This window comes from Sinocyclocheilus grahami, unplaced genomic scaffold (genome assembly GCF_001515645.1).
Source record: "Sinocyclocheilus grahami isolate Dianchi unplaced genomic scaffold, SAMN03320097.WGS_v1.1 scaffold264.1, whole genome shotgun sequence".
In the NCBI taxonomy this organism is placed as follows: Eukaryota; Metazoa; Chordata; class Actinopteri; order Cypriniformes; family Cyprinidae; genus Sinocyclocheilus; species Sinocyclocheilus grahami.
This window is the reverse complement of record NW_015505443.1, coordinates 1,643,395-1,670,655: the sequence shown is the minus strand read 5'-3', so window position 1 is coordinate 1,670,655 and position 27,261 is coordinate 1,643,395. Positions and strand designations below refer to the sequence as shown.

Sequence of the window (27,261 nt, the reverse complement as noted above, 5' to 3'; positions counted from 1 at the left end):
AGGCGTTCCCCTAGCATTTTCCGACGCAGCGTCTCGTTCCCTCGAAGAACCTGAGATGTTTTTTTTTTATTGAAATAAAGTTGAACTAAAGTAAAAGTTAAATATTAGATGCAAAAATGTAACTCAAAAAACTTTAGCCAAAAACAGAAATGTTGCTTTGGCAACTAACTCAAAAGTTTAGATTAAAGTACCAAAATGTCTAACACTTAAAAAATAAAATAGAAATATAATGTTTTTTTAATCATATAAAAATATATAATAATAAAATGCAAAAATCTTAGTATATATATAAATAAAGCTTAGACTAAAGCTTAAAAAATTTAAGGGGATCTGAATACTTTCCGTACCCACTGTATATAATGAATAAATACTATGATAGTATAAAAATACTAAATAACTTTGTAATTAAATTATTATTCCAAAAGTATTTAAGGAATAATTAATGAAACTGTTAATGAACCTGAATCAAAAGAGGATGATAAAACAGAAAGTAATATATAATAAACAAACACAAATGTCTGAGGATGTGTAGAACTTCGTGAATGACAGGGGCAGAACTACCTGTTTGTCCTAGCCAATGTAGACGGAAAGAGTTTTTAAAACTTTTCTCTTTTGAAACAGTCATTATTTTGTGACTCTGTTCAGTGCAACTTGTGGTGCAGAAACTACACGCTTCACTTTTAATCGTGTGTGTTATGTTTATGACAGTTATTTTGAAAAGGCAGGAATAAAGTAATTCTGATCAATAAGCTCAGCTTGATATTCACAACAGTGAGTCTGAGGGAAGTTGGTGCGAAACAGTGTTTAAAAAAAAAAGTTCAGGCTAGCCTTTCAATAATTAAGATTTGGGAAAGAAAACATCTCGGAAAGAACGGGTAAGAGCGGGTGCTTTGATACTATCCCGCTGATTCATAAAACATTCATACACTTTTCATTCTCAAACTTGTCAGTCAGATCTCGGCACCGTGCTCTCTTCTTTTGATATGCACGTCTTTGAGGCTCTGTGGGCTCTACGAAGATCTATAATCACAGCTCTGAGCTCTTTTCCAAATCTATTTGATGAAAAAAAAAACATTTAGAAAATAAAGGATCAAACAATCATTATTCACAATAATGTGGTCACCTTTAAATGCAAATGCAAAAGGTTATCCCTGCCCTTTGACTCTGAGAATATCCCACGGCATATTATTTTATGAAGTGCACTGATCCCATGCAGAAAAGCTGTAGATGGTAGACGGGGAAAGGAACCGCGGATTTAGCCACAATCTGATTTACTTTCATCATGTCGCACGCTGTGAGATAGGCACTTAAAGTGATGAAGCAGAGCGTCAGGTTTATGTTCCTCACGGCGCTCGCGCAAATGACTCGTGGCATGTGATCTACGCCACAACAGCCTGTGCAAGAGCGGCAGATAGTCTCGCAGGCCTGATTAAGGAACCATACGATGTATCTGAATATCTCATGTTGAAAAAAACACCTTTGTGAAGTAGTAGTGTACAACGGGAACCATGGGAGCCGAGTGGGTGGGGTTGCTGAAGGCAGAACAGTTCATAAACCTTCAACAGCTTCGGGCTAAAACAGCTATGTTCTTTACAGGAGTGCCAAGCATACAGTGCACACAGAAGTCGGCCTTGCGTGATCAGACTCCTCAGTTGGCTGTGAGATAGAGCTCAGTGTGTCGGCGCTGCTTGGCACTCTTTTCTTTCCCTTGGAATGATCTGGTTTCAGTTCTTCCGTCGTGAGATGGCCCAAAGACAAGCTGTCATCTTTCAGCTGACAGGCCGTCCTCCACAGAAGCTCTGAGTGAAGAGGTGTGTCTGTGTCCTTCTGTGCCTTGTCAAAGTGCTAATGAAAAAGTGGGGTGGAAAGGCAAGAGTCTATCCTACCTGGATAAGAAGAAATCTTTACTTTGTGTTTACAGTATGTGGACCAGTACTGTGGCCAGCTCTCTCTGCTGAGAAAACCAGCACTGCTGGACACCAGTGTGTGACGTGTGTTAGGCCTTCTGAAAAAGAAGAAGAACACCTTAGCATGCTTATTATGGAAATAATATTCTTTAAAGAATATTCTTAACTGTGAACTAAATGTAATGTTTTTAGAAACTATAATAAAATCTATTATAGTTTACATTTATATTACATGGAATTAGCTGAGTGTTTTTGACCCTCTTAAGTATGTAGGACTTAAGTACATCTTTATATGTAATTTCATAATTACTTTAATTGACAAAGGAATAAGCTATATGAAGTCGAACTAGTCATAAATGAAAGGTTTTTTGCAAGTTTTCTGTTTGAGTGTAGTCATGAACAGACTGTTTACACAAGAGGTCGAATTGTTCATTCCAGACGTACTCGTTTGTAATTTTATAATTATGTAATTTCGTCATACTCCACTAGAAAGCATATTTTGTTGGAATGTTCTGCTTTAAATGCTACTAGGCAAGATTTTTAGTCAGAAAGTTCTCTAATGGATGTTTTCAAAAACATTTCACCTGGAATAGTCTTTATAGTAATTATTATTATTATTATTATTATTATTATTATTGTTATTGTTTAAGTTGGAATAGTGAAAAGTGAAGGGAAAGTGTGGCCAAGTGTCCCATTCAAGTGCACACACACAGCAGTGAGTAGTGAACACACACACACACACACACACACACACTGTGAACACACACCCGGAGCAGTGGGCAGCCATTTTTGTTGCGGCGCCAGGGGGGCAGTTGGGGGTTCAGTGCCTTGCTCAAGGGTCTCACCTCAGTCGTGGTATTGAGGGTGGAAGAGAGCGCTGGTCATTCACTCCCCCAACCGACAATTCCTGCCGGACCAGAGTTTGTCAATACATCAAAATGAGTGAACTTCTTTAGAGTCCAAAAGATTATTAAAACATAATGACTTCAAATCTATTTTAAAGTGATACTTTTCATTTGACATTATTAAGAAACATTCATGAAAGTGTGTCTCTTTAAGTATTAAGTGGTAGCTTTTCATTAATATTTTATCTGCAAGGACAGGTTTTTTTAAATATACTTTTAAGATCAGAAGTACAATACAAGACAAATTCAATAACAATTAAGCACATTCCTTTTTCACAATGGAAGTGCTGTGCTGATGTCAGACATTACGTTGGCCAACCTAGATCGCCAGCACTAACCAGTATGGAAATTAATTGTGGCCGAAGCTGGCATTTTCATCATTGTGATATTTCCTTTTCTGTTTTTAGAGTGATTATGGCATTTATGGCTCAGGTGTCTGTTGCATTTTAGCATAGTTTTCTTACTATTCCTGCCATATACAGATACAGTACAGAAATAATAAGAGCACTATGGTGGTATGCTATTCCGAATTCATTCATTCTGTTATTAGAGGAGATATTTGGATGAAGGAGAATGGGATGATGAAGGACCACAAGACCACAATCAGTTTGCCCGAAGCGCTGTTGCACCATATGCCTGAGTGCTGCCCCACAAGGCTATGGCTCAAACTCAAAATTAATTTTAATGAAAAAAATAATAATTTATTCACATCATAGACAAGGTGTATTCAAGTCATTATATGTGTGAATTGCATTTTAAATATATTTAAGAATAAATAAATAAATAGTTAGAACAAGATAATGAGTGTCACATCATTGACCCATTGTTCAGCAAGAGCGAAAAAGAGAAAATAATATGAAATTTCTCAGCGAGTGCATTTTATTTCTAACCAAAATCCCTTGAATGCACATCACACCGTGATTACGGCTTTCAAACTCTTAAGTAGGAACTTTTCTTGAATGAATTGCTATTCATTTTTCAACAAGTGGTCCGTCTTCTCCTCCTTATACTTTCTCTGATGTTTTTTTAGACATTCACATTCGACTTGTTCATTATGACCCTTGGGGTGTGCTGGGTTCGGTACAACTAACCACTCTAACTCAGAAGCCGCCGGTCAATATAAAGGCATGCGTAACAGGCACAACCTGTCTGGCCTGTAATTACAATGTGCCATGCACACGGCAGCAGCATCTCTACTCTAATTAGCCTCAGGTGCATGGACTCTATTCAGACTCATGTCTCGTAGAAGTTACTGGATTCTTTTCAGAATGCAAGGTGCATTCCCAGCCGGTGCCCAGGTTGCGTCAACGTGCCGGGGTCCTGACCACAGTAATTCTTTGTTCCATGCCATCCAGTCGGTAGGTAACTGGGATGCATGTGTGGGCGAATGTAGGCGAAGAGTGGTTCTGAATCTTTAAAGAGCCTGGCGCCTGCCTCTCATGTTTATCACGCCGCTCATGAGTTAGAGCCGGCAAGGTTCGGATATTTCAATTAAAAGCAAAGCTGAGAACTGTGGTTAAAAGCATGGAGGGTAGCTATGCGCCACTGCACCCCCCCTCTTCCCTACTTCTCCGACTACGTTGTCGCAGAAACACAAAGGCTATTTTCGGAGAGCCAATGCACAGTGGGGCGAGTGGGCTGGCCAAGCTGCTCACCTAAAAGCACTCATGACTTTTTAATCTGTGGCTGAGGGGCTTTCGTCCGGCAGTCGCAGAGCGGACCCAAATGATGGGGCGAAATAGAAGGATCAAACCCTCGCCCGCTGCGTCTGCTCTGTCGGAGAGCGAGAGAGGGCTGGAGAGGTGAGGAAAAAAGGGGAAGACGCCGGGGAAGCGAGGGTGGTTGGAGTTGCATGAAGGAGCGAAAGTGTTAGATTAGTATATTTCAGAAGTTACTCGCAATGGGCGAAGGCTGATAAGGAGACTGAGAAACGGCCCACAAAGGAGGACAAAGGACAGGGGACTGACAGACAGAGATACTTTGCATCATCTGCCTAGTGAACAAAGAGAGAGAGAGAGAGAGAGACGCAGAGGACAAGATGAGGACGAGCCAGCCATCTCCAGAGAAAACAAAATGATATCTCTTCCAAAAAGAGCACGCAGGCAGACAGTCTCATGGGCATCATTCGGTATTAACCCATCTCTGTGTCTGATTCATCTCTGGCACCTCTTTCCACCATATGCATTCTTGCTGCCGCAATAATACAAAACAAATAAATATGTTTATGGCATTCTCGCCCTGTCTGTTTCAGTTATGGCGTTTCAATTCAAGAAAGATTTATTGAGTTTGAAAAGCCGCATTCAAAAGTGATTGTCAGAGAAGGCCTGATGAATTATGTATGCCTGATGTTGAACTCGCCCTATGAGAAGTGCAAAATGGTGTTAGTATTCGAAGTAGTGTGCATACAGTGTCAGGGGTGAAAAGGTAATAGGCCACTGATTCTGAGAGCCTATGAATAGCAGTTTGAAAAATATATTTCCATGTGCTTTTTACAATGGCTAGTGCTCTTTTTGAGCCATATATGTTTTGGACTGTCATAGCAGTAATAATTTAAATTTTGTTTTGAGGTCTGATGAAAGCAAAGCTTTAGATCTGTACTACTGAAGAAATCTAGTTTTGTTTTGTCGTGCTGCTCTGCTCGTTGAATCTAAAATTGCATTGAATCTGATGAACAACAACATTTATGAGTGTTGTGCAGAGGGTGATTATTTTTAGCACTTTCTCTGGAAACGAAAGAGACCACTAGTCACGTTGCAGTGGTTCTAGGGATGTTTTATTTTAAGACTATTTTTGCACTGCTGGGGCCAGTTTTAATGATCTCGCCTAGGGCCCCCATAAAGGGCAGATTATGGTCCTGCAAGGCCCCAGAGCACCTGCTCCTTTAATGTCCCAAAAAATGGAAAAAAGCATTGCAAAAGTGAGAAATAAAGTTGCAGTTGCATGAAAGAGACAACAGTATACTCTATGTAGTTTTCATTTCTTCATTTAATTTATGTTGTGGCAGTGGTTAGTGGCACACTTTTAAGTCTACAGTGGTTTATTTCCAGGTGTTCAAGGATCTCCGCACAGCTAGAGGCCCCGGGGCACGGGCCCCTACTGGCCTTGATCTGTCATTTGGATGAGAGCATTTGAATATGGGAGATTATTATTATTAACTCAACCTTCTGAGTCCTCACTAAAACATTTAAATTATGTAATGAAGGGTAGAAAGGGAAGAATTAAATGGTTGTTGTTAATTTTAATATTGTTATTTTCATCCCTCAGGCTTAAAGCTGACGTTGTGTGAGAAGTAAAATTGCTGTCTCTATAATTCTCTCTCACACTCACTTACTATTTATCTCCCTATTGCTTGCTCTCTCTTTATCTTTCTTTGTCTCACTCTACCTTTTTCTCTTGTCTTTTAAGAGCTCCTGAATATTTATAAGAGGATGTCAAAAATAGAGCTAACCTTGATTTTACTTTCACAACTTCAACCCTGCATTGAACCTCTCAGGCTGCAGTTTCCAATACTCTTGCATGTAAATTGGATTTGTTAGTAGGAGATTGCCAGTGTGACATCTGGGTGGGGCGGAAAATTTAGTTTGGCTAATTTGATTCTGCTTTAAGCCAGTGGTTCTCATTTGATTGGTTTACTGGTCAGTTCATATAACCAGATGCTTATTTAGTCTATTTTTAAAGGTGTGGTCAGTATTACTCAAACTCCAGAATTCCAGGAAGTTTATCTACGTATATGGGTGCCATGTTAACCACAAGCACGGAGCAGATTCCAGGCGCTGCTGCTCTTTGCTGACTACAGAGGTTAATTGCAACCGCACTCACATGCAAGACTATTGTGTCCCGGCAAACACAATAATGTTTTGAAAAGAACTCCTCTCTACTGTTTCTGAGCAGTGCCTCTCAGCTACTGATGCACAATATCTGGGTAATTGAGAAGTGAGATGATATTCAGCGAGGAGACATGTAAGATGTGTGAGAACAATGTCATTAGCATAATGTCTGAGTGTTCGGATCCTTATCTGCGGTCTTCTCTACCATCCAGCATGGTCGGCGTCTACATCTGTGCCCAAATGCCCAAATGCTTCTAGATGGAGCTGGCCGTGGTAGTCTAAACACAGCTACAGGGTTCCGGCTGGAATAGAACTCTCGGAATGACAGAGGTCAGGGGTCAGCGATGAGGTGTTTAGAGATGTGTAGTGCTTACTCTCAGTGAATGGGGACTGGAGCTGGAAGTGGGGTCATGGGTGTCACAGGGGAGGTATAATTACACCATCTCTGAGAACACCAACAGCCCAATTAAGAAGAATGATGGGGGAAAATAGTGGTCAAAAAGGTCCGTAGGAAGTGTGTGTAATGGAGTGCCATTAAACACTGTAGACTATCAGCAGGCTGAGATGAGAAACTGCTGTTTGTCTGCTCGAATCGTTTTGTGTATGTTCTCAAACATAAAAGTTCTTGTTTGGTCACCCCGTTTCAACTTCCCATGTGTCTTGCTTGTTCCAGTCACAACATTGTTTATTTTTTCTACTTTTGTTGCCAGCTTGTGCTCCCAGATGTAAGGCCATTGCAGTTTTTAGCCTCAATATTGTTTTGTCCTCTGTGAGGACACATTCTGTCTCTCTTTTCTAAAGTCAGATGGAAAACACAGAGTGTTGATGCTTCTCTGTTTCAAGTCACTCTGATGTAAAATATGGCTGACGTATCCTTGATGGAGCAGAGCTGCATCCTTTGCTGTTCCTCCCATACGAAATGCATGTGACTGATGTTCCTAATGCGAACCGTGTTCTGCACCCTCATAACAAATAAATAAACCAGTGTCCAAGCCGAGCCCTGTCTGCTTTGGCACGCGGGCCGCTGTAAATGTAATGAAGGTGGATGGTAATTCTTCTCTCTGTCAAAGCCATGCAGCCATTAGCATTTACATCCAGTCCTGCCATTCACTCAGTCACCTCGCGGCACTCTAGCTAGCACACGCGCAACGATAAGAATCATAATCAGCGGCCTTTCCGCACACATATATTATAATGCCAGCCTCCAGATACAATGCAGAGCTCCTGACTATTAACAAGTGTGCTATCTCTCCAACACAGGGGTTTCAGGTGTAGGGGAGGGGTTGGAAGAAAGCGGGAGAAATCCGACAGCTGGTTCTGTGCTGTTGGAGTGTCAGTATCTCTAAGGCCCAGTGAAACGACTGCTCGAACAGATGGGGCCTAGGCCATCCTTTCCATTTGAAATGATTGCATCGTATGCCATTTAATCGGGAAGAATGCAATGTGTGATTTCCTGTAGGGGAGCCTAAAAGGGCGTATCAGCCCATAATTACAATGCATATTTGTCATTTTTGTGTTTGTTTGTTTTTTGACTCGTTCTTTTGCGAGCCCGGCATTAAGTGAGTGAGGTTTTGGACAGTGCCATGTCATACGTCCAGGTGCTCTACCATAATGGAGCCAGTGAAATAATAATGTGTGGATGGAATGCTTTCCCACCACCCCATCAACTAATTAGGATCTAATTATCCAGGCAAGTGTAAACAATCGCAGCAGATGGCAGAATGCGCAGAATTAACTCTAATGACCCGGGGCTCAGTGGAATTCTCATTTTGATGCCTTTGTTTGTTATTTTCCTCCATTATTCTTTGCCCTACTTTCTAAATACAGTTCGTAGCTGCCTCTTCGTGCCAGGCTAGAGTGCTTTCCTGCCTCCGATCTTTCTTCTTACCACTTCGGTGAGGTGTTTGCATGCCTTCAGCTTACATGATGTAATTTATCTTCGCACTACGATCAAGTGAATTTGTAGCTTGCGCTCTCATTTTCGTTTTTTGTTTGCCACCTACCAACTTGCATAAAATTAGATGGGAAGACCAGCACTAAGATGTAGTTCTCTATAAGCAGGCACATAATTACAGTGCACATACCATTAAAAGTTCAGTGCTCCCTCTGCTTCACTCCAAAACTCCCTACTCAAGTCCATCAAAACAATATCTGACTTCACAGAGTCCACTGGATGAAGAGAGAAACATGCAGTCGGGGCAACTGATTGGGATTCTCAGAGGCATTGACAGAGGGGTGAAAAATAGATGTGAATGAAGTATGAGGGTGCACGGCATCTCATTAATTGATGGTTGGCATGCACAGTTGCTTCTCCGTGTTGTGCCAAGCGCTCTAGTGCCTAATTAATCTCATGGATATCAGAGACACGTCCCAGGGCACATGCATCCCCTGGTGTTGAGTCAGAGAGAGATTGAGAACCAGAGAAGGAGAAAGTGAGAGGAAACAAGAGGGAGGGAGAGTAGAGAGAGGTGGGGAAAGATGCAGAGGTGAGAAGAAAGAGAAGTTATAGAGGGAAATGCAAGGAGACAGCATATGCACAGCGCCAGAGACTGTGACGAAGTGGCAGAGAAAGAAGAAGTGACAAAAGGTAAGAAAATAGATAGGTGTTGAAAGAAAGAGAGGGCGGTGGAAGAATGTGTGCTGGCATTGTGTCGATGCTGCCTTCAGGAGGCTGTGCTCGGATAATTCAATCTGCCGACCATTGACTGCCCCCCATTCTGTCTTCACTCCTAATTAAATCTCTATTTGATAGCTCAATGCTGCCTCTAATTGTGTTTGAGTTACGTCACTGGCTGCCCGCAGCCCCCTGGATCAAAATCGCAATGCCGTGCTACATTACACCTCAATTAATCGCATCAATTACACATCCATTAACCTGCGGCAACCTACTCATACTGCAGTCATAGACAGATGTGCCGAGAAAACCTGAGAAGCTAATGAAATTCAGAGCTATGAGAGACTGCAAATTACCCCACCGACTGAATTGCAACAGAAGTCAAACAAAGTAATTCCGAGTTCCTTTATTATTCTACGCCTCATCCAACAGACCTGTGGTGCTTTTCAAAGAAAGTCAACAACAGTAAAATAAATGCTTTTTCTGTCTTTCTTGGTGCTATCACAATCTGCCTAGACAAAAGAACCCTTGGCGCTTGTGCCTCACAAATGTGATTTTACTAGCCATAAATACACCAACAGATACTGTACGCAGTAACGTGGGCTGGAATGCAGAATGTGACGGTGACGATAGTGTTGTGGCCACACTGCTGTTGCATCTGTGTTTGTCTTAATGCGCCAAAATGCTTGTTTGGCCTGAAGGGTAATGGGGCTCTTCTCCTTGCTGCCAGGGTGGAGGGCACTTTGCACACTTGGAGAGTTGATGAAGTGTAAATCGGCAGGGTGCCGGTTGTCACCGTGACAACCGCTGCTGAAAGAGAGTGACAGATCAGGCTGACCTTTAGCAGGAACCAGGAGCGCAGAGCAGGATAGTTCCTGTGCCAGTCTCATACACTCACCTGGACCAGCAGATAGACAAACACGCAAATACACGGACTTCTCCAGTATTGCACCAAAAGGCTAGGGACATGGCCACCGTTACGCTTACAGGCACTACAGGAAGTATTGTGACCTTTATTTGGCAAGACAAAGCAGAGGTGACCATTACCCCAGGGTTCTACAATGATTTAGAAACAGGTACCTCTTAAAAAACAGCTTTAAGCCAGAGGTTGCCTAGAACTTGCCTCCACTTATTCTAAACCTTTGTGATGAGAAGAGCAGTATTGGCTAACGTGCTTATGCACAGGTGCCAGAGGATTAAGCGGAAGGGGACATGGCCCCTATCGTGTTGGAATAAGGGATGGAATTGCAGAACAAGTGTTCAGTCCAAGCCCCAAGAGTATGATTGCGTGCCAGCAAGGTGCAGTGAAAGCTCTGAGGGGCATGCTTTATGGATCTGAGCTGGCACTTGTGGCCTTTGTCTCGGAGCTATTACAACTCTGTGTGTGCTAGAGCAACAGCAGCCTGAGTGGAGCGTTGCCATTCGAGGTTGGCTGTCAGGTTAGTGGAAATGCTTCTTTGTCATTTCTAAGGTGGCCAGTGGTGGCAAGGTGGATAAGGGCACAGCAGAATGATGGTCTCAGCCCAACCAAGCATGAAGAGAACATTAAACGCCCCCTGAATCTGGCCAGCTCAGCTTGCCTGCTGCAGGGCTCCTCCACCACAGAGGAACCTCCCCTATAGGTTCTCCATCTGGACCAACAATCCACGCCACCCAACACCCCCACACACAAACATACAATGTGTGGAAGGAACCTCAATATACCACACTTCATTCACCTAGTGCACGTTGAAATGCTTCTTATCTCCTGCTGCCCCCCCATGAAGATCAACACAAAAAGGCACCTTCCTTTAGTTTGATCTTTTTCTTCCACTTCCAAACCACAGGGATTCTGATGAGCAATGGCACCTGCGTTATGGCTCATTAAGGCTGAGTTTAGAATCATCCTGACCTGGGTTTTTTTTCTCTCTGTGGGCACGCTCCCCTGCAGACCTAGCCCGCCCACTCAGAGCAGGATTTTAGAGAGTGAGAAACAGAGCTGCTTAACCCTGCCTGAGCCCCAGCAGATCAAAGCCTGGTGCTCAAACAGTGAAGAGGCCACAGGCACTGACTGACATTCTCATTACAATATGGAGATCGCTCTCAGCACCAAGAAGCTTCCTATGTGAGGACAATGTCAGACCTCTGCAAACTAGTCTGTGCTCTGCCTCCATTTCATGCTAACATAACCTTTCATCTGACATAATAGGAACCCATGGGAGTGAAATTTTTACCGCATTGTGTACTTGGCCACAAAAACCCTGTTCATTTTTTTTTTACCTAAAACAACACAGCTGCTCCAACCATTTTGAGATCTCTCGACCACAAACATTAACAGTTTAGACAAACAGCATAACTTTCTTTAGAAGCAGTTTAAAATCTAAGGCCTCAGTTATGCCTCTTTCAAAGGAAAACTGTGTAGAGGGTTGTCTTTCATAGGGGACAGACATTATGGAGTTCTCAATTTTGTTTAAAATATCTCTGTTTCTCCTAATATTCCTTAGAAAAAAAACAACAACACACACACATGGGGCAGTTGGTAACCTACAGTAAGACTATAGAGCAGAGGTATTAGCCACTATTAACCACCACTAATGTAGTCCTTGCCCCAGGCTGTTTAGGAAATAATCGCTTAAAGTTTCAGCCACCTACGAAAACAAAATGGCAGCTGGCCTCTGCCAACCAAATGCTTTTACAGTGGATAAGTGAATAAGCAATGAGTTGTAATCTGTTATTGTTAGCGACCATTTACCTGCCTTTCAGCAAGGACTTCTTATGTATATAAGTATATGCACCCCCACCCGCACACACCCACTTTGTAAATCAGTATTATGCCTATGTATAGTATACTGTATCTATAAAGAGACTAATGTGCATATTATAAAAGATTGCTATAATTTAGTAGATTAAATGAAGAGTTTGATGAGAAATATTTAAATTGAGTTTATATTGAAATCTTTGGCACCTTGGCAAATATGGGCTATTATTGGGTAGTATTTTTCTCAGGAAAAAATTAAAAGCCTCCATTTTCTCTTCATTTAATGTGATTTTTGTCTAGGAGAAACGAATGAGATATCAAAGAAAGTGTCATTTTTTCTTTCCTGCGGGCAGTCTAGTTGAGATTTCATAAGATGGCACAAACAATCATACAGCCAAACCACACACACATATGCACAACCGTCCATCATATCATTGTAGGGGGGATGCTGCTTTCAGCCAATTGATGTGGAGCCTGATTTTGCACCTGAGGTCTCTAATGGTGGTATGTTTATAGTGCGGGTTTGCTAAGTGGATGTGTCTCTCCACTGGCTGTGCTGAATGGCTGAATTTACTGGAGGATAAAATGACTGTGGTGGTATGGTTGGCGAGCGCTGTGCACTCAGGGTGGGGGGATAGTGAGGACTGGGTGGGGAGTGGATTTGAAATGACTGGCAGTCTATATCTGCTCACAGAGGAATTGTTTTCAAGAGCCTGTTACCCAAAGGCAATGATTTAGAAGGTTGTACCAGGCTTGATTAGGCCGATAACAGCCCCAAAAATGAAAAAAATTACCCATTCTTCTTGCAGGGGAACGTGTAGGTGTGTTTTATGATTGTTATTATGATTGTACTTATACGTACATGCATAACCACAGCGAAAATATAAAAATATAGGTATAAGAATCTGGGAATGAATATGCTTTCATCATTATTAAGGCCCTCCTTGTCTACGGGCCCCAGACAACATTTTCAGTTGCCTTCACCCAACCACACTGTGAAAGTTGTTAATATGTATCATATACTTGTGTATTATTTTCAGTTCAAACTGAGATCTGTATATACTTGGTGATGACACCTAGAGGAGAGACTCCGTAAAATGCCTCTCAGTGCACCTCACAGCACAGAGAAATTAGCACAATGTTTAACATCCCTGCAACAGAGCTCCAGGGCTTGCTAGGTTATTGCCTCAATTAATACAAGCTTTAATTGGCTTTTCACAAACACAATGACAATCAGATCCATGTCACCTACAGAGAACCACTCGGTTGCGATCGATAGGTCCCATCATCTGCTCCTCGTGAAGGAAATGAAATCACTTTGTCTCCTGGCTGAAGGCAGCCGCATGCAGGGCTTTGTGTTTGCCTGAGAATCTGTATAATCCGGCTGTTTTAGAAAGACTGAAGATTAATGGATTCCCCAGCACACTATAGCTCATTCTGTCAGGTTTGCAGGCGGAGTGACTGCATCTTAAAGTTATCTTCAAAACCTTCCCTCACTTAGCCCGTCAGGCCTCTGAAATTTTCACCTCACCCTCCCTCTATCAAGACTTCAGATGTCTCCAGAGCGTCTCAGCGTCACAACAGACAAATCGTTACTTAAATTGCCTTTTATATTTTAAGAGGCCAAATTCAGTTTGTCAAATCGTGTTTACCTTATCGTTCTTAATGCCTTCTTTTGCTTATGTTTCTGTCTCTCTCACTCTCAGCATGACGTGATTCAGCCGTGAGATATATTTCATCTTTCTTTGTTGGTAGTAAACAACATCTCTTTCAAACAATTATAGCCTGTTGAATACGTGGCCTGATGGGTAGTGCACAGGCTCTGATGTGTTGCCACTATATATATATATATAAGGCTAAAAATTAAACTTTAAAGAACAAGTCACTCACTTGAACTTCGCCACATGAATTGAAATGAACTTGGAATGACTTTACCCAGGATCTGTTGATTAATGGTTCAAAAAGAATAAATAAAACTATAGAAAATAAAATAAATGCAAGAAATAAAAATAATGAACGGTGAATAATAATAGCCAAACAACATTTAGTACTAACAAATAATTTAAATACACATTTTGCTGCTGATTACTATATTAGTGTAGTTATTATTTTTGAAGCAAAAATGTGACTTTATATTAGTATGTTAATATAATGTAAACACACAAACATTTTATACTATTGTTTGCTTGCTGGTAGTCCTAAGTGTAAAGCAGTGGTTCTCAACCTTTTTGACTCTAAGGCCCTCAAGACCATATTTGAAGGCCCTCCTATTTAAGAGGTATATATACCTGCTAATACTTCTGCCTTAATAAAAATGAATAAAATATGTTGGTTGAATGTAAAATGTCAGTTTCATGTTTAATGTACATTTTGTATTTGTGAGCATTTTAATTAAGATTATGTAAATGTAACTAAATTAAATTTTAAAACTTATTGGGGCCCACCTGGAAGTTGGCTTAGGCCCTCAAGTGGGCCCCGGTCCTCTAGTTGAGAACAATGGTTTAAAGTAAATAGTCTTTCTTATGCTTTTCACCTAAAAGAAAAATAATAATAATAAAAAAGACTTATTTTCATTTACAGAAGATGCCAGCACCACAGTAACTAGCATTGTTCTCCACTATTTTATACTTAATCTGCTTGTATTATTCTGGTTTGTAAGTTGCTTTGGATAAAGATGTCTGCTAAAATGAATACATGTAAATGTAACCTCAGCCCTAAGCTTAACTCTAAATCTCACCCTTAAATTGGATTGGTTGATAGAAATGTTGTCTCTGGACTTACAAGTATGTTGATCCAGGAACATGTCCTACTTGAGTGAAACACGCTAAGCCTCTTTCTTTCTTTCTCTCTCGCTCTCTCTCCCTCCAGATGATGTCCCACCCTACTTCAAGATGGAGCCGGTGGCAACCCAAATCCACCTGGAAGGAAACCGTTTGGTTCTCACCTGCATGGCTGAGGGCAGCTGGCCTCTGGAGTTTAAATGGCTTTACAATGGTACAGAGTTGACGCGTTTCTCCCTGGAGTACAGGTGACACTTCCTATCTTCCCATGAGTGTTTCTGCAGCTATGAGCACTTTTGGCCCAGTAGACATTTTGAAAATGCACTTTTCACACTCTTAACTAGTTAATTTCATTTGTGCACTAATAATGTTTAACAGTGAACATGCATGACTTTTTGTTGTTGTTGTTGTTTTAATTTTTTTTGTAAGTCATGAACATTTTCAGCACAATGTCACATTTCAAATAATGTATTGCATTTAATAACATTTTCTGGTGCAATAAGTGATGGCGATGGAAATGACATTTTAATTTTGACATTTACACAAAAGTTTTTTCCCCATATTATTAAAAAAATGACATTTTAAGAATAAATCTTAACTCTTTTGTGTGGCTACCATTTCATGTTTCCTAAACACACACTATATATATATACAATTTGACAAAATGGCATATTAATCTGCAAAGTTACAGCTATGATGCACAATTAAAAAAATTCTCCTTGTAGTGAATTTTCATGTTTTAAGATTGAAAGACAGGGTCTGGGAGAAGAATAAAACAATAAAATCTATTCATAAAACGCATTTAAAAAGTAATAAAGAAAATAATGTGGTAAAAAGCCTGGTAAAAAGTTTCCAAAACCATTTTAATTAGACCTTCATATAACAAATAGAAAAAATTTAAATCTTTTAATTTGAATAAAAATCAACCCCTGGGTCACGAAAGTGCATGTAGTTGAAGAAACACGCATTTATCGCTCAGACAGCTTAATCATTATCACAAATAGAACATTAACCACGCTTTCAATTGCAACAAATTTCATTCCGTTTTTTTACGCTATTTATTTAAATTGTCTTCTTTCTTTTTAGTGAGTCAGGAGCGTTTGTGGATTGTAATCCTCTTGAGTTGTAGTGCCTCATTCCCTCTGCAGCCATGAAATCACACTCATATTGCCTCTCAGCTCACATTAAATGAGAATGAGATGTATTTCCTGAGCGATCCCTGTCGTCCATGTTTTGTTTTATGTATTCTGCATAAATGTTGTATTCCTGAAGGCAGTGCAGAATTATCCATCAAGAAATAGCAGGTAGCCGAGTACCTTGTGAATTATTTTCAATAGCTTCAAGAGCTATGTAATATTTATATTTGAAAAGGCAAAGTGTTTTTTTTTCTTTCTCTCTCTCTGATTGCAGTGAGGTGGCTTGGCTGTTTTCTATTCCTGCACTCTTTGTACCTGCTGACCACAGGACTCCAGATGGACTCTTTCATATTTGCCTTTGCATTATAAGACGTCCTAATAGCTAAAAGTCTAAGCTACCCACAGTGTTCACTCTAAGTAGGGGTCGAGTCAGAAGTGTTCTGGCCTCTTGAAGAGGTTCCTGCTCGCTACGGCTTTTCTGCCTGTCAGTCAAGACAATAGCAGTGCTTCTGACGCAGTCCACAGAGCATCTCCAAAAGATCCCTAACGACTGAAACTTCCCAGCAGTCTCCTATGTTTCAGACACTGATGTGTATGTGTGTGTGTGTTTACATAGTTTTCTTTTTCTACGAGTGGGGACCTGCTCTCTTCTTTATATTCCTCACATCCACTGATCAAAGAAAAAGCTTGAATCCTCTTCAGCAGGTCATATTAAACCTGCGACTGGTAATGCAGGAAAACTAGTATCGGAAAAAGAGCTGGCGGTGTAAAAATGAGGCAGCATTGTCTGGTTGAGTAAAAGTGCCACTGCCCACATGCTCAGCTCTCTCTTTATCACTCCATTTAACTAATAGGTCTTGCCACAGGCTCGTGACTGAAGCAGTGTGCGTAGGTGTAAAAACACACTTGTGTACTTCATGTTTTCATGTTGGCGGCCTAGTTTTAGTTTTTATTTCAATAGCATACATCACAGACGTTCAAAGCACATGATTAACCCATATCCAAGACCCCTCATTTTGCATTAACTGACTAAGATATCTTCAAAACCTACAGTCGTCTTAATGGAATATTTCTTTCATCATTTAAACACCCTCATGTCATTCCAAACCTGTATGATTTTTGTTCAAAATATCTTCTTTTGCATTTCAATGGAGAAAGAAAGACATACAGTTTTGGACCGGTATGACGTTGAGTAAAAGATGAAAGGAATATTCACTTTTGGTTGAACTATTCTATATATTCTATATATATTAATAGTAGTCTAATAACAACGTATAACAATTTTGCAAAAATCTCCCAACTCTATTTGGGAACTTTGGTTTTGAAAGGTTATAAAATGTGCCCCTAGTGGTCATTTTGCATTGAATATATATGAAGTACATAAATGTAGAATGGAGACTTTGTTGTGTCCATTGTAAGAAAAGGGGCGGAGTTCAACATTAAGATCAATAACATGCATTTTAATGCAACATGCAAAACTAGATCAGGTTCAGCTCACACTTAATGCCATGAGGGGCCCCTAGAAGTCAATTTGTACTGTACTCGAGGGCCAGGTCTCCCAGTGGTCAGCAAGTGGTTGGCTTTCATTGTATACGGCTCTAGTGTTCAGCTTCCTTTGATGGTCTCGGGTCATCCAACCTGATGTTTTGTAGGCGCCTGTTAGTCTGAGGCCCCAGGGCCCTATCCATAATCCAACCCTGCCCACATCCACATAAATATTTCTCTCCTTTGTTGTGTTAACGGCCACTCCTGTGTTTTGTTGTGACCGCAGCTCCAAAGCTGCCTGAGGACTCCTATCTATTGTTGATAACGTCTCTAGGTTACGTATGTAACCATGGTTCCCCGAGGGAACGAGACGCTGCGTCGAGATTCGCTTTGGGAACGCCCTTGCGTGACCGCGTTCTGAAGCACGTGTCAAATCAGTCCAATGGAGCAGCGAGACGTCACGAGCGGGGTGACGTAAGCGAACTGGACAGAGCAGATTAAGCCTTTCTTGGCCTACTTCCTGGAATGGAGGAGGACAGAATGCCTGAAGTACTATGGGCCCTGGTGAAGAAGTGGGCACCTTAGGGACATACCAGGCCCTTGGGTAAAGGAATGCCCTAACCATGCCTGGAGAAAATTCCAGGCACGAAACAGAGAGTTTCCTTTTCAGTGAGGAAATAGCGAGGAGAAAGATAGTCTTGATTCGCTTTGGATAAAAGCGTCTGCTAAATGACTAAATGTAAATGTAAATGTAAATGTAAGTGTGTCAGAGCTCGAAACACGTCCAGCATCTCCAGGCAGTTGATTTGCCAAAAGAGATGATGGTCTTCCCACAGACCCTGGGCCACTCATGACCGCTCCCCAGCCCGTGAGAGAGGCATCCGTCGTTAGCGTTACGCGACGACAAAGAGCCCCTAACATCGGGCCTTGAACCAGGAACCAACATTTCTTCCACATGTCTAAGGCACGTAAGCATCACCGCGTGACCTTGATCATGTGAATCGGATTCCCCCTCAGGGAAAATCCCTTGGTTCTGAGCCACCACTGCAAGGGTCTCATGTACAGCAGGCCAAAAGGTATCACGTTGGATGCTGCTGCCATCAGGCCCAACAGCCTTTGAAAATGTTTGACAGTAAGTGACTGGCCTTCTCTTACTCTCATGACTGTCATGAGGATTGACTCAATTCGAGCAGGAGACAGACGTGCCTGCATCGAGGTCAGAAAACGGAGATCTAAGATCGGACGCAACCCCCCATCCTTCTTCAGAACGATGACGTAACGGCTGTAGAACCCGGACGCTCTCTCAAGAGGCGGAACACGTTCTATGGCCCCCTTCCTCAAGAGAGTATCTACTTCTTGTTCCATTACCAGAGCCTGCTCAGGGCCCACTAGTGTGGGGATGACCCCGTTGAAACGAGGCGGACGAGAACCGAACTGGATTCTGTAACCTTTCTTTACAATCTGCAGGACCCATTTTGAGATATTTGGTAGAAGTTTCCACACTACCAGAAAATCTACTAAGGGAACCAGCCTCTCGAGGCTGGCCTCTAGTGTTATTAGAGGAGCCAGTTCGGTGCCCTGAAGGGGATGACCGGCAGGGAATGACCGACCCGACTGCTGTAGAACCCTCACTTGAGGGGGCGAGCTCTCCTGTGCCGTACCGTTGCTGGGCGGCAGCTGGGAATTTTGCTTGTCGGAGCTCACTGAGCCCTGAAGCACTGAGGGTGGCAGGGTTATCGGTGACTCTCCATGAGGGCACTGAGGAGGATTGGGCACCGTATACTGAGGTGTTATCCTTTCCTCCCCAGGTGGGGCTGCCCTCAGGGGCCTGACAATGTTGGCGTCAGGACCGCTTAGTCAAGGTCCTCTTCGACAAAATAACAGTCCGCAGATCCGTCTTCGTTCCAGAGGGCCCCGACTGAGAGCGTCGCCCCGACCCCCGTTCTTTTGCGGTGCGGGTTGCAACGCTCTGTTTTTGTGACTGGCGATATAAGGAGCCTGACGGTTGGGGCTGGGGCTGCTCCCGCTCAGCAGCCCCATGGGCCTGGGAGCGATGAGGAAGGAACTGTTGAAACTCTGCGGCTTGCTTTCTCGTCTCCTGGAACCTCTCGACGACAGTGTTAACTGCGTCGCCGAAAAGGCCAGAGGGTGAAAGCGGGGCGTCTAGGAGGAAGGATCTGTCCTTATCCTTAGCCTGACCTGCTGCCGTATAAGCTTTCCCAACCAGACTAGATGTAAGCTTAACAGGCCTGGTGGGAAGCTTCGGGGCCTTCAGGGATGATGCTGAGGATGGGGAGAGATAGCTCCCGAGCGTTTGGTCCACCATTGGCATCGCCCCATATCCCTTCTCATTCAGCCCCACGATATTAGAATAATTAGAGACTGTGGGGCTATATATACGGGAAGAATATTTTTTTTCCCACGATCTTGACACCTTAGCATGGAGATCGGGAAAAAACGGAAGGCCCCGTCGTGAAGACTGTGACCTCACTTTCAGGAAACGCTAGTCTAATTTGCTCTTAGGACAAGCGTCCTGTTTCTCGGCTGGCCAATCGATATTTAACTTGGCTACAGCACGAGTCACAACCTCCACGAGCTCCTCATACGCGAGGGACTGCGGTGGCGAGTCCACAGTCTCCTCTGTCTCGACACTCATCACCTCTACCTCCTCGGAAGAAGATAGATGAAGTGCCTGGCTCTCTCTCCGGGGGGAAGCAACCGCAGCGTGGGCTTCCGAACCCTGAGAGAGAGCCGCATATCTAGCGGGTGAGGACAGAGAAAAGGAAGAGCCCGTCTCGGATCCCTCCGCTAAATCCACTTGCGATCCCCACAACAACAGTCTGCGCTGTGCCTCGGCAACAGCGGGACCGCTGCCCGCGTGATCGTGAGCCTGGCCGCTCTCATCAAACACGGCCAGGCGAGAGCAGAGCGTGCGCAGCGAGAGCAGCTCGCAGTCATGACAATCAGCCCCCTCGAGAGCTGACCGTGCATGCTCCGCTCCCAAACAAACGACACACAAATCGTGTGTATCCCCTGCCGTCAGATATCGTTGGCAGGGAGGACTTTCTCATTGTTTTATATATATGAGTGCTTGTGCGGACAGACAACAGTAAATAGACAGACACATACACAGAGCGCTACTGAAGAGCAGAAGCTGGTTTGCGCTCTGCCGGATGCGCTTTTATGCTTTCTGGTGCTTACGTCACCCCGCTCGTGACGTCTCGCTGCTCCATTGGACTGATTTGACACGTGCTTCAGAGCGCGGTCACACAAGGGCGTTCCCAAAGCGAATCTCGCCGCAGCTCGAGTTCCTGAAGGGGAAGGGTTTTTTCTTCAACAGGTTACCCATGAACACCCTGAGCTGGCTGAGTGTTGTGGCCTGATCTGCACTCGAGTAGAAGCTTGGACTGTTTGATTAATTATGGACCAATAAATAGCTTTTTTGGATCAAAGGCCATTTATTATAACCCGGGCTAGCTGCAAGCTTCCATGCTGTGAGTATGAAAAGTAGCAAACAATGGTTGATGGGATTCCGATTTTCTTTCACCAGGTACGTCATTCCGTCACTGGATCGCTCCCATGCAGGCTTCTACAGATGCATCGTCAGGAACAGGGTGGGAGCTCTGATGCAGAGGAGTTCACAAGTCCAGGTCGCCTGTAAGTGTCACATCATATCCTAACACAATACAAACAGGAAATCCTAAAGCTTTAAGTGTGGTCGCTTAAGATATCACACTTTTGCTAATAGAGCAAAAAGGTCATTGTCTGTTGTCGATAGTGTAATAATACATGAAGCACGGTTCAGAGAAGTCAGCAAATCCGTGTGACCAACTTGAACAAGTTGTGAAATCCACATAATTCTATTTAATGATTGGATTTTGTCCAATAATTGTAAATGTGATCAGAGCTTTAGATAAGGGATGATGATATGAGGCAGCTTTAGTGCAAACAGTGTGAGATGATTAATGTACCAAAATTGAATACCTAGGTTTATGGATTCTAAAACATTTTGATTGGCAGTTTTGTTGCTTTGTTAATTTAGCACAGACAAATTAGCATATAGAAAAGCTGATGCTAGAAACTTGTCACGTCAAACCAAGTTCCCAGCTAACAGAGAGCATACTTTGGCTAACTTTCTGGCAATTTAAGAACAAACGTTCTTCCTGTAGCATTAATAGAAAGTTATCTAGTCTTTAATAATGTTCTAAAAACTTTAGCACAACAATGTTATGTATACATCATTCATGGAATGTTTTTTTTTACATTTTAGCTGGATGTTCATCTAACGTTTTTTAATAGTTACTAATTTTAGATCGTTCAGAGAACATTCAACAGTAACATTCTCATAATGTTAGCAAAACGATAAAATGGAATGCTCCCTTAACGTTCATATTTAACCACTAAAAATCATAAGATGATTGATGTTTTTGAAAGTTTAGAGAACATACATTCAGTAATTCATAGCACTATTGCTATTTTCAATACTACACTCTAAAAAATGCTGGGTTGTTTCAACCCAATATTGGGACAAATATGGACTAACCCAACTTTTGGGTTAAAAAGCTAATTTAAAAATGTAACCAAAATTTAACCCAACAGTTGGGTTAGTCCATATTTGACCCAACATTGGGTTGAAACAACCCAGCATTTTTTTAGAGTGTATTTTCATAGTTTTCATCGTAAAGTCCACTGATGTCTATCATGTCTATCCACACTCACCGTCAAAGGAGAATACTTTGAAAGACTTGCACACTCAACTGAGTGCAAGACAGAAAACAAGAACACAGAAAATAAAGCCTCAAGTGTTATTTGCCAAAAGAGTCATATCACAAGATTGGAACCTTGTGTTTTCTTTCACAATGAGTCACAATGTCCCTGTTCTTGTTTTGTCCTGATTTGTGCTCCTTCTCTCTCTCTCTCTGTTTCTCAGACATGGAAGGCTTTGTGCAGGGAGAATGGTCTCAGGTGGTGTCGCAAGGAGAGGCGGCGTTGATCTTCCCCCCACAAATCCACAGCTTTCCGCGGCCCGGGATCACATGGTTCAGAGACGGACGCAAGATTCCCCCCAGCAGCCGCATGTAATCTTCTCTTCATTTGTGGATCAGAGTCAACTTAATGGCCCTCATTCTCACAGATAGGCTATTATACCTTACAGAAATAGAGTACAATGCTGTTGTATAATTACTCTGGAAATTCCAGAAACACTCCAAGAGTGTTTACTGCAGAAGCTCACATTGATAAAGTCTGGTGTAATAAGAACCCCTGTTGACTTTAGACTAAATGTGATTGAAGGCTAGAGAGGAAGCCGGCAACACGGGAGCCAATTAGACAAAGTGGACAAAAGGCCTTTATTGATGACCTTGGATGATTGACAGGCTTTGTGCCTGAGTGCGCACTGCCTAGTGTGTGCGTATGTGTGCGCAGTCCATATTAGAAAGGTCTTAGTAATCACCTGAGATCAATTTACCTCATCCGCCAGCAGAAGGCTCGCCGAAAACAGCTGGCGTGTTTGATGATCTATAATTCATGCTGATTGTCCAGCATGTCACATCTGACGTGAGGGCTTTAGACACTGAGGATTGCAGTGGTGGACGAAGTACACAAATCAAGTACTTGAGTAAAAGTACAGATACGTATAATAAAATATTACTCCAGAAAAAGTAAAAGTACTTCTTTTTCAATTTTACTCGAGTGAAAGTACAAAAGTACTCGATTTTTTATGTACTTAAGTAAAAAAGTACTGATAGATAGATTTATTTTGCAATTTTATATAGGCTACTTAATTAAATTTTATATTAGCACATATGTTTTATAATTCTACTGCTCAAACTACCTGGGATTTTGCCAAAATAACCACTATATGGAGTCAAGATATATTTTTGTTGTTGATATGGACTACGTTGACGAGAGTGATGTAGTAATGTTCACTATGAAGCTTACACTGCGATGTACCTGAGAGAAAACAGATTTGACCATCTGATTTTCACCAGTAAGAAAAAAGTGTTTTAAAGCTTGTTGTTTTGCAGAACATCACAGTTATATATGACATGAGAATAAGGACTGAAGTTAGGAAGAACATTTTAAGGAAAATATAATTATATTTTCATAATGATTTTTTTCTTCTCAAACCTTGTCTGTGGTGTAAAAACACCCTTGGCCAAATGCCCCAGAGGTCATCACTTCCCACTTTGATAAGTACTGTAGTTACCATATTCTGAACATCACATCCTTTCTTTTTCCCCAGATGCAATCTATCTAGGTGGTTGAATAAAAATATTTGGACTTTATATCTAAAAATTACCACAACTTAGGGCAAGCTTGTTAGCTAGACAGTTAACATCAGCTAACAATATTTACTTATTTTCAGTAGGGTTATGAATAAACATTCATATCTGTCTACTCGGCTAGTTAATCCAAACAATATAAAAATTTATACTGTTGATAAACAATATAAAAACACGTCACATAGCGGGGAATATGAACGTGCATGAGTTATTTTATTTAGTCTGTGTTATTTTAATGTTTCGTTTTTTTTTACCTAAAACATAGAGACACTGATGTTGATGTGTCTGCATTCAAGCATTTCAGTGGGCTTAAATAGATCACCCTTTACAGCAGATTTAGTTCACAAACGACAGTTTTGGCCTAAATATGATTTTCAGTTACAATAATTAATCCTAAAATTCGACATTAGTAACTTTTAGCAGCATCAGTCATGTGTGCGCTCACAAGATCTCACGGTTCTTACTTGTGAATTCAGTTCACTGGAGACTCGCACTAAACGGTTAATTTGAATCAGTGAATTGTTGAAAATGTAAAATGTAGTGAAGTAAAAAGTAAAAGTAAAAGTTACTCAAAATAAAACTCCAGTAAAGTACAGATACTTGAAAAATGTACTTAAGTACAGTAACGAAGTAAAACTACTCCGTTACTGTCCACCACTGGAGGATTGTGTTCCCCCACCCCAAAGCACAGACTGGAGAACATTCAGACACTGTTTTTCAGCTAAAGTATATGAGGAATCCCCAATGAGACGCTGAGCATTGAGGCAGGGGTTATATAAACATCTGAGGTTCCAGCGGTGCTGCTCTGAGCTTAATTCTGTCTCGCTCTCTCTGTGTCTGTCGAGCGGCAGTAATGGTCCTATATGATGGTGAGAGGGCCTGACAGCATACGATTTGTTTGCCGCTTGCTTGTTGCTCCTTCAATGCATTGATATTCCACAGTGAATTTGGTTTGGACGCAGTGAGAGCCCTCGCTCTAATTGTGCTGGAGTCGGTTTAATCTGGGCTGATCAGGCCTGTGCTGACAGATACACAGGCTCTAATCTCGCTGCACTCCAAGTGTCGACTCTCATTTAACCACACGCACTCACGCATGACCTGCATTTTAGCTCCAGCAATCCTAAAACACTTATCCACTCGAGTCTTCAATGCAAATAACATTACCATCCCAGCCTATTAAACAGTTTTCCTCAGATCTGCTGTGTGTTTGAGTTGTTTACTGATGTGTTTGCCGCTTGCAAGTTGTGTTTTCGAGTTCTGTGACTAATGTTCTCTCTCTAACGTCTTAGAGCCCTCACTTTGGACAACACCCTTGTCATCCTGTCCACCGTGGCCCCTGATGCGGGCCGGTACTACGCCCAGGCTGTCAACGACAAGAACGGAGAGAACAAGACCAGTCAGCCCATCCTCCTGAATGTAGAAAGTGAGTTCTGAATAGAGAATCAACACACGTTTTGTGATGTCCACACTTCAAAAGATTGTCTGCAACCTCCTCGGGCAAGGATTCCCAAACTTATTTGTCAGCCGAACTCCTTACCTAGAATATTTTCTTGTACCTCCTTAAATTTTAAGATTGTTAAGTCAAAAAAAGTATCAACAGATTGGTACATTCACAGTTCTCATATGTCAGTTATGGTCACATAATATGCAGGTCAACAAATAACATATTTACGTATTTTTATTGTTTTTATTTAAAAATTATTAATTTATTCATTAATTGTTTATTAGCTTTTTCCATCACCCCAGTTTAGGATACCCTGCCCTAGGGGGTCTATGGCAGTACTGCAGGTGGTCCATCAATTATTGTTTGATCTCAAACATATAATATTTAAATATATGTTAAACAAAAATACAATATTGAAATAGACTTGCCCCTGTCACATTAAAATGCATTAACTAAAATTGAAATTATATGTTATATATATTTCCAGTGCTGATTACTTTCAATTTGTAGTCCATTACTGATTCCAAATTACATGACAAAAATTGTAGTTAGCAACATCATCCGTTACGTTGCACATTTTAGGTCATATAATCACACTGCTTTTTTGATTACTTTTAGATTATGTTTGACCTAACTCGTTAATCACATTGATTTAAATAAGAGAATCTTGTACCATACTGATATAAAAGCACAAAGGGAAAGAAAATATATTCCATTTGTTGTAATTAACAACATGAGGTACATTAAACATTACATTACACAGAGGTTTCCAAAGATTGGGTTCGTGAAGGAACTGCAAGGGGGTTCATGAGTTTAATGAAAAGCTAGAAGACTTTCTAAATGTATATACGTGTTAGGCTATTTTACCAGTGTTTAAAAATTTTATATAATTTAGTTTCAAGTACTTAATTTTTGGAATCTGATTACATAATCCAGAATACATGTTATCAGTTACTTCCCAGCACTGTATATTTATATATGACCATCATAACAAGAATATTAATACACTATACTGGTCTAATGTTTGTAATAATTAAGATGTTTTAATGTTTCTGAAACAAGCTTCTCACCAAGGCTCACCAAAAATACAGTTAAAACAGTAATATTGTGAAATATTATTAAATAAATAAATAAATAAATTATTATTTCAAAGCAAAAATGTTGACCGCTGGTTCATAAATAACTTTATTTGTTAGTCTTTTTCATATTTTATTGAATAGCATTGAAGCAATGCAAGCTGGACTCATTTGCTATATAAGCACCACTTCTCAATGTGGGGAAACATTTACACTAACTTCTAGGAAATATTATTTATTTGCATATTGGTTTTTCACACTATCCAACAGGTGAATTGGCACGTTCACATTAAACAACTCCATCGCCCCCTAGTGGCTGTACATGACACCTAATGTTGTGCACACAGATCTTGACAGATTTTCAAGAATCAATATTCCCCAACTCACTGCGCAGTAGATTGCGAGTATGTGGCGTGTGGTGAAGCTTCATGGAGCTTTGTATGATAGCTGTGGTCCTGCGGTGCAACAATGACATTGTGATTAATCACCCTCATAAAAACAGCCCCTCTCTTTAATAGACCCCACAAAAACAGATTTATGAAAAAGAGAGGCAGACCATAAAATCCCTCTGTGAGACCATGGCCTACTGTAACTCTTATCCAGGGGTCCAAGTATGGAAAAGGAAACAAATAAAGGGGAATAAGATCAAGACGGAAGAAAAGAGAGATCACTGATTGAGGGCAGAGAATCAATGGACAGCTGAAGGTTTCCAGAAACCGGCAAATGATTGCATGGCATTTAATCGTGTCGACGGTGTCTCTCAATCAGGCCCCATTCTGCAGTGTGGCACATTAGCAGAGGTATTACAGTGCTCTTACAGGATGAGAGGGTGCATACAATTACATATATAATCTAAGCACATAATAGAAAGGGCTATGAGAAAGAGACGAACAAGTGCTCTGGGCTTCAAGATTATCTTTATGTCTGCCTTCTTTCACTGCCTCCACCTTTACTCAGGCTTTCTTTCTCTCTCTCTCTCTTCCCAGAAGGAGATTTTATTGCTCAGAGTTTGCTCGTTCAAATGGTTTCTCTGGTTCTAGGTTTCACAGACTCTCAAATGGCTCAA

At 41.5% G+C, this 27,261-nt stretch overlaps 1 protein-coding gene across 1 annotated transcript in view; it reads left to right on the top strand.

Moving 5' to 3' along the window:
* The window catches only part of sdk2a (sidekick cell adhesion molecule 2a), a 149,140-nt gene that overhangs the window by 78,970 nt on the left and 42,909 nt on the right, over positions 1-27,261 (top strand). Inside the window, exons 2-5 of the mRNA XM_016290899.1 lie at positions 14,859-15,018; positions 20,942-21,048; positions 22,322-22,469; positions 24,965-25,098. Of these exons, the coding sequence (XP_016146385.1) occupies positions 14,859-15,018; positions 20,942-21,048; positions 22,322-22,469; positions 24,965-25,098 (549 nt within the window). The remainder of the gene's footprint in view (positions 1-14,858; positions 15,019-20,941; positions 21,049-22,321; positions 22,470-24,964; positions 25,099-27,261) is intronic.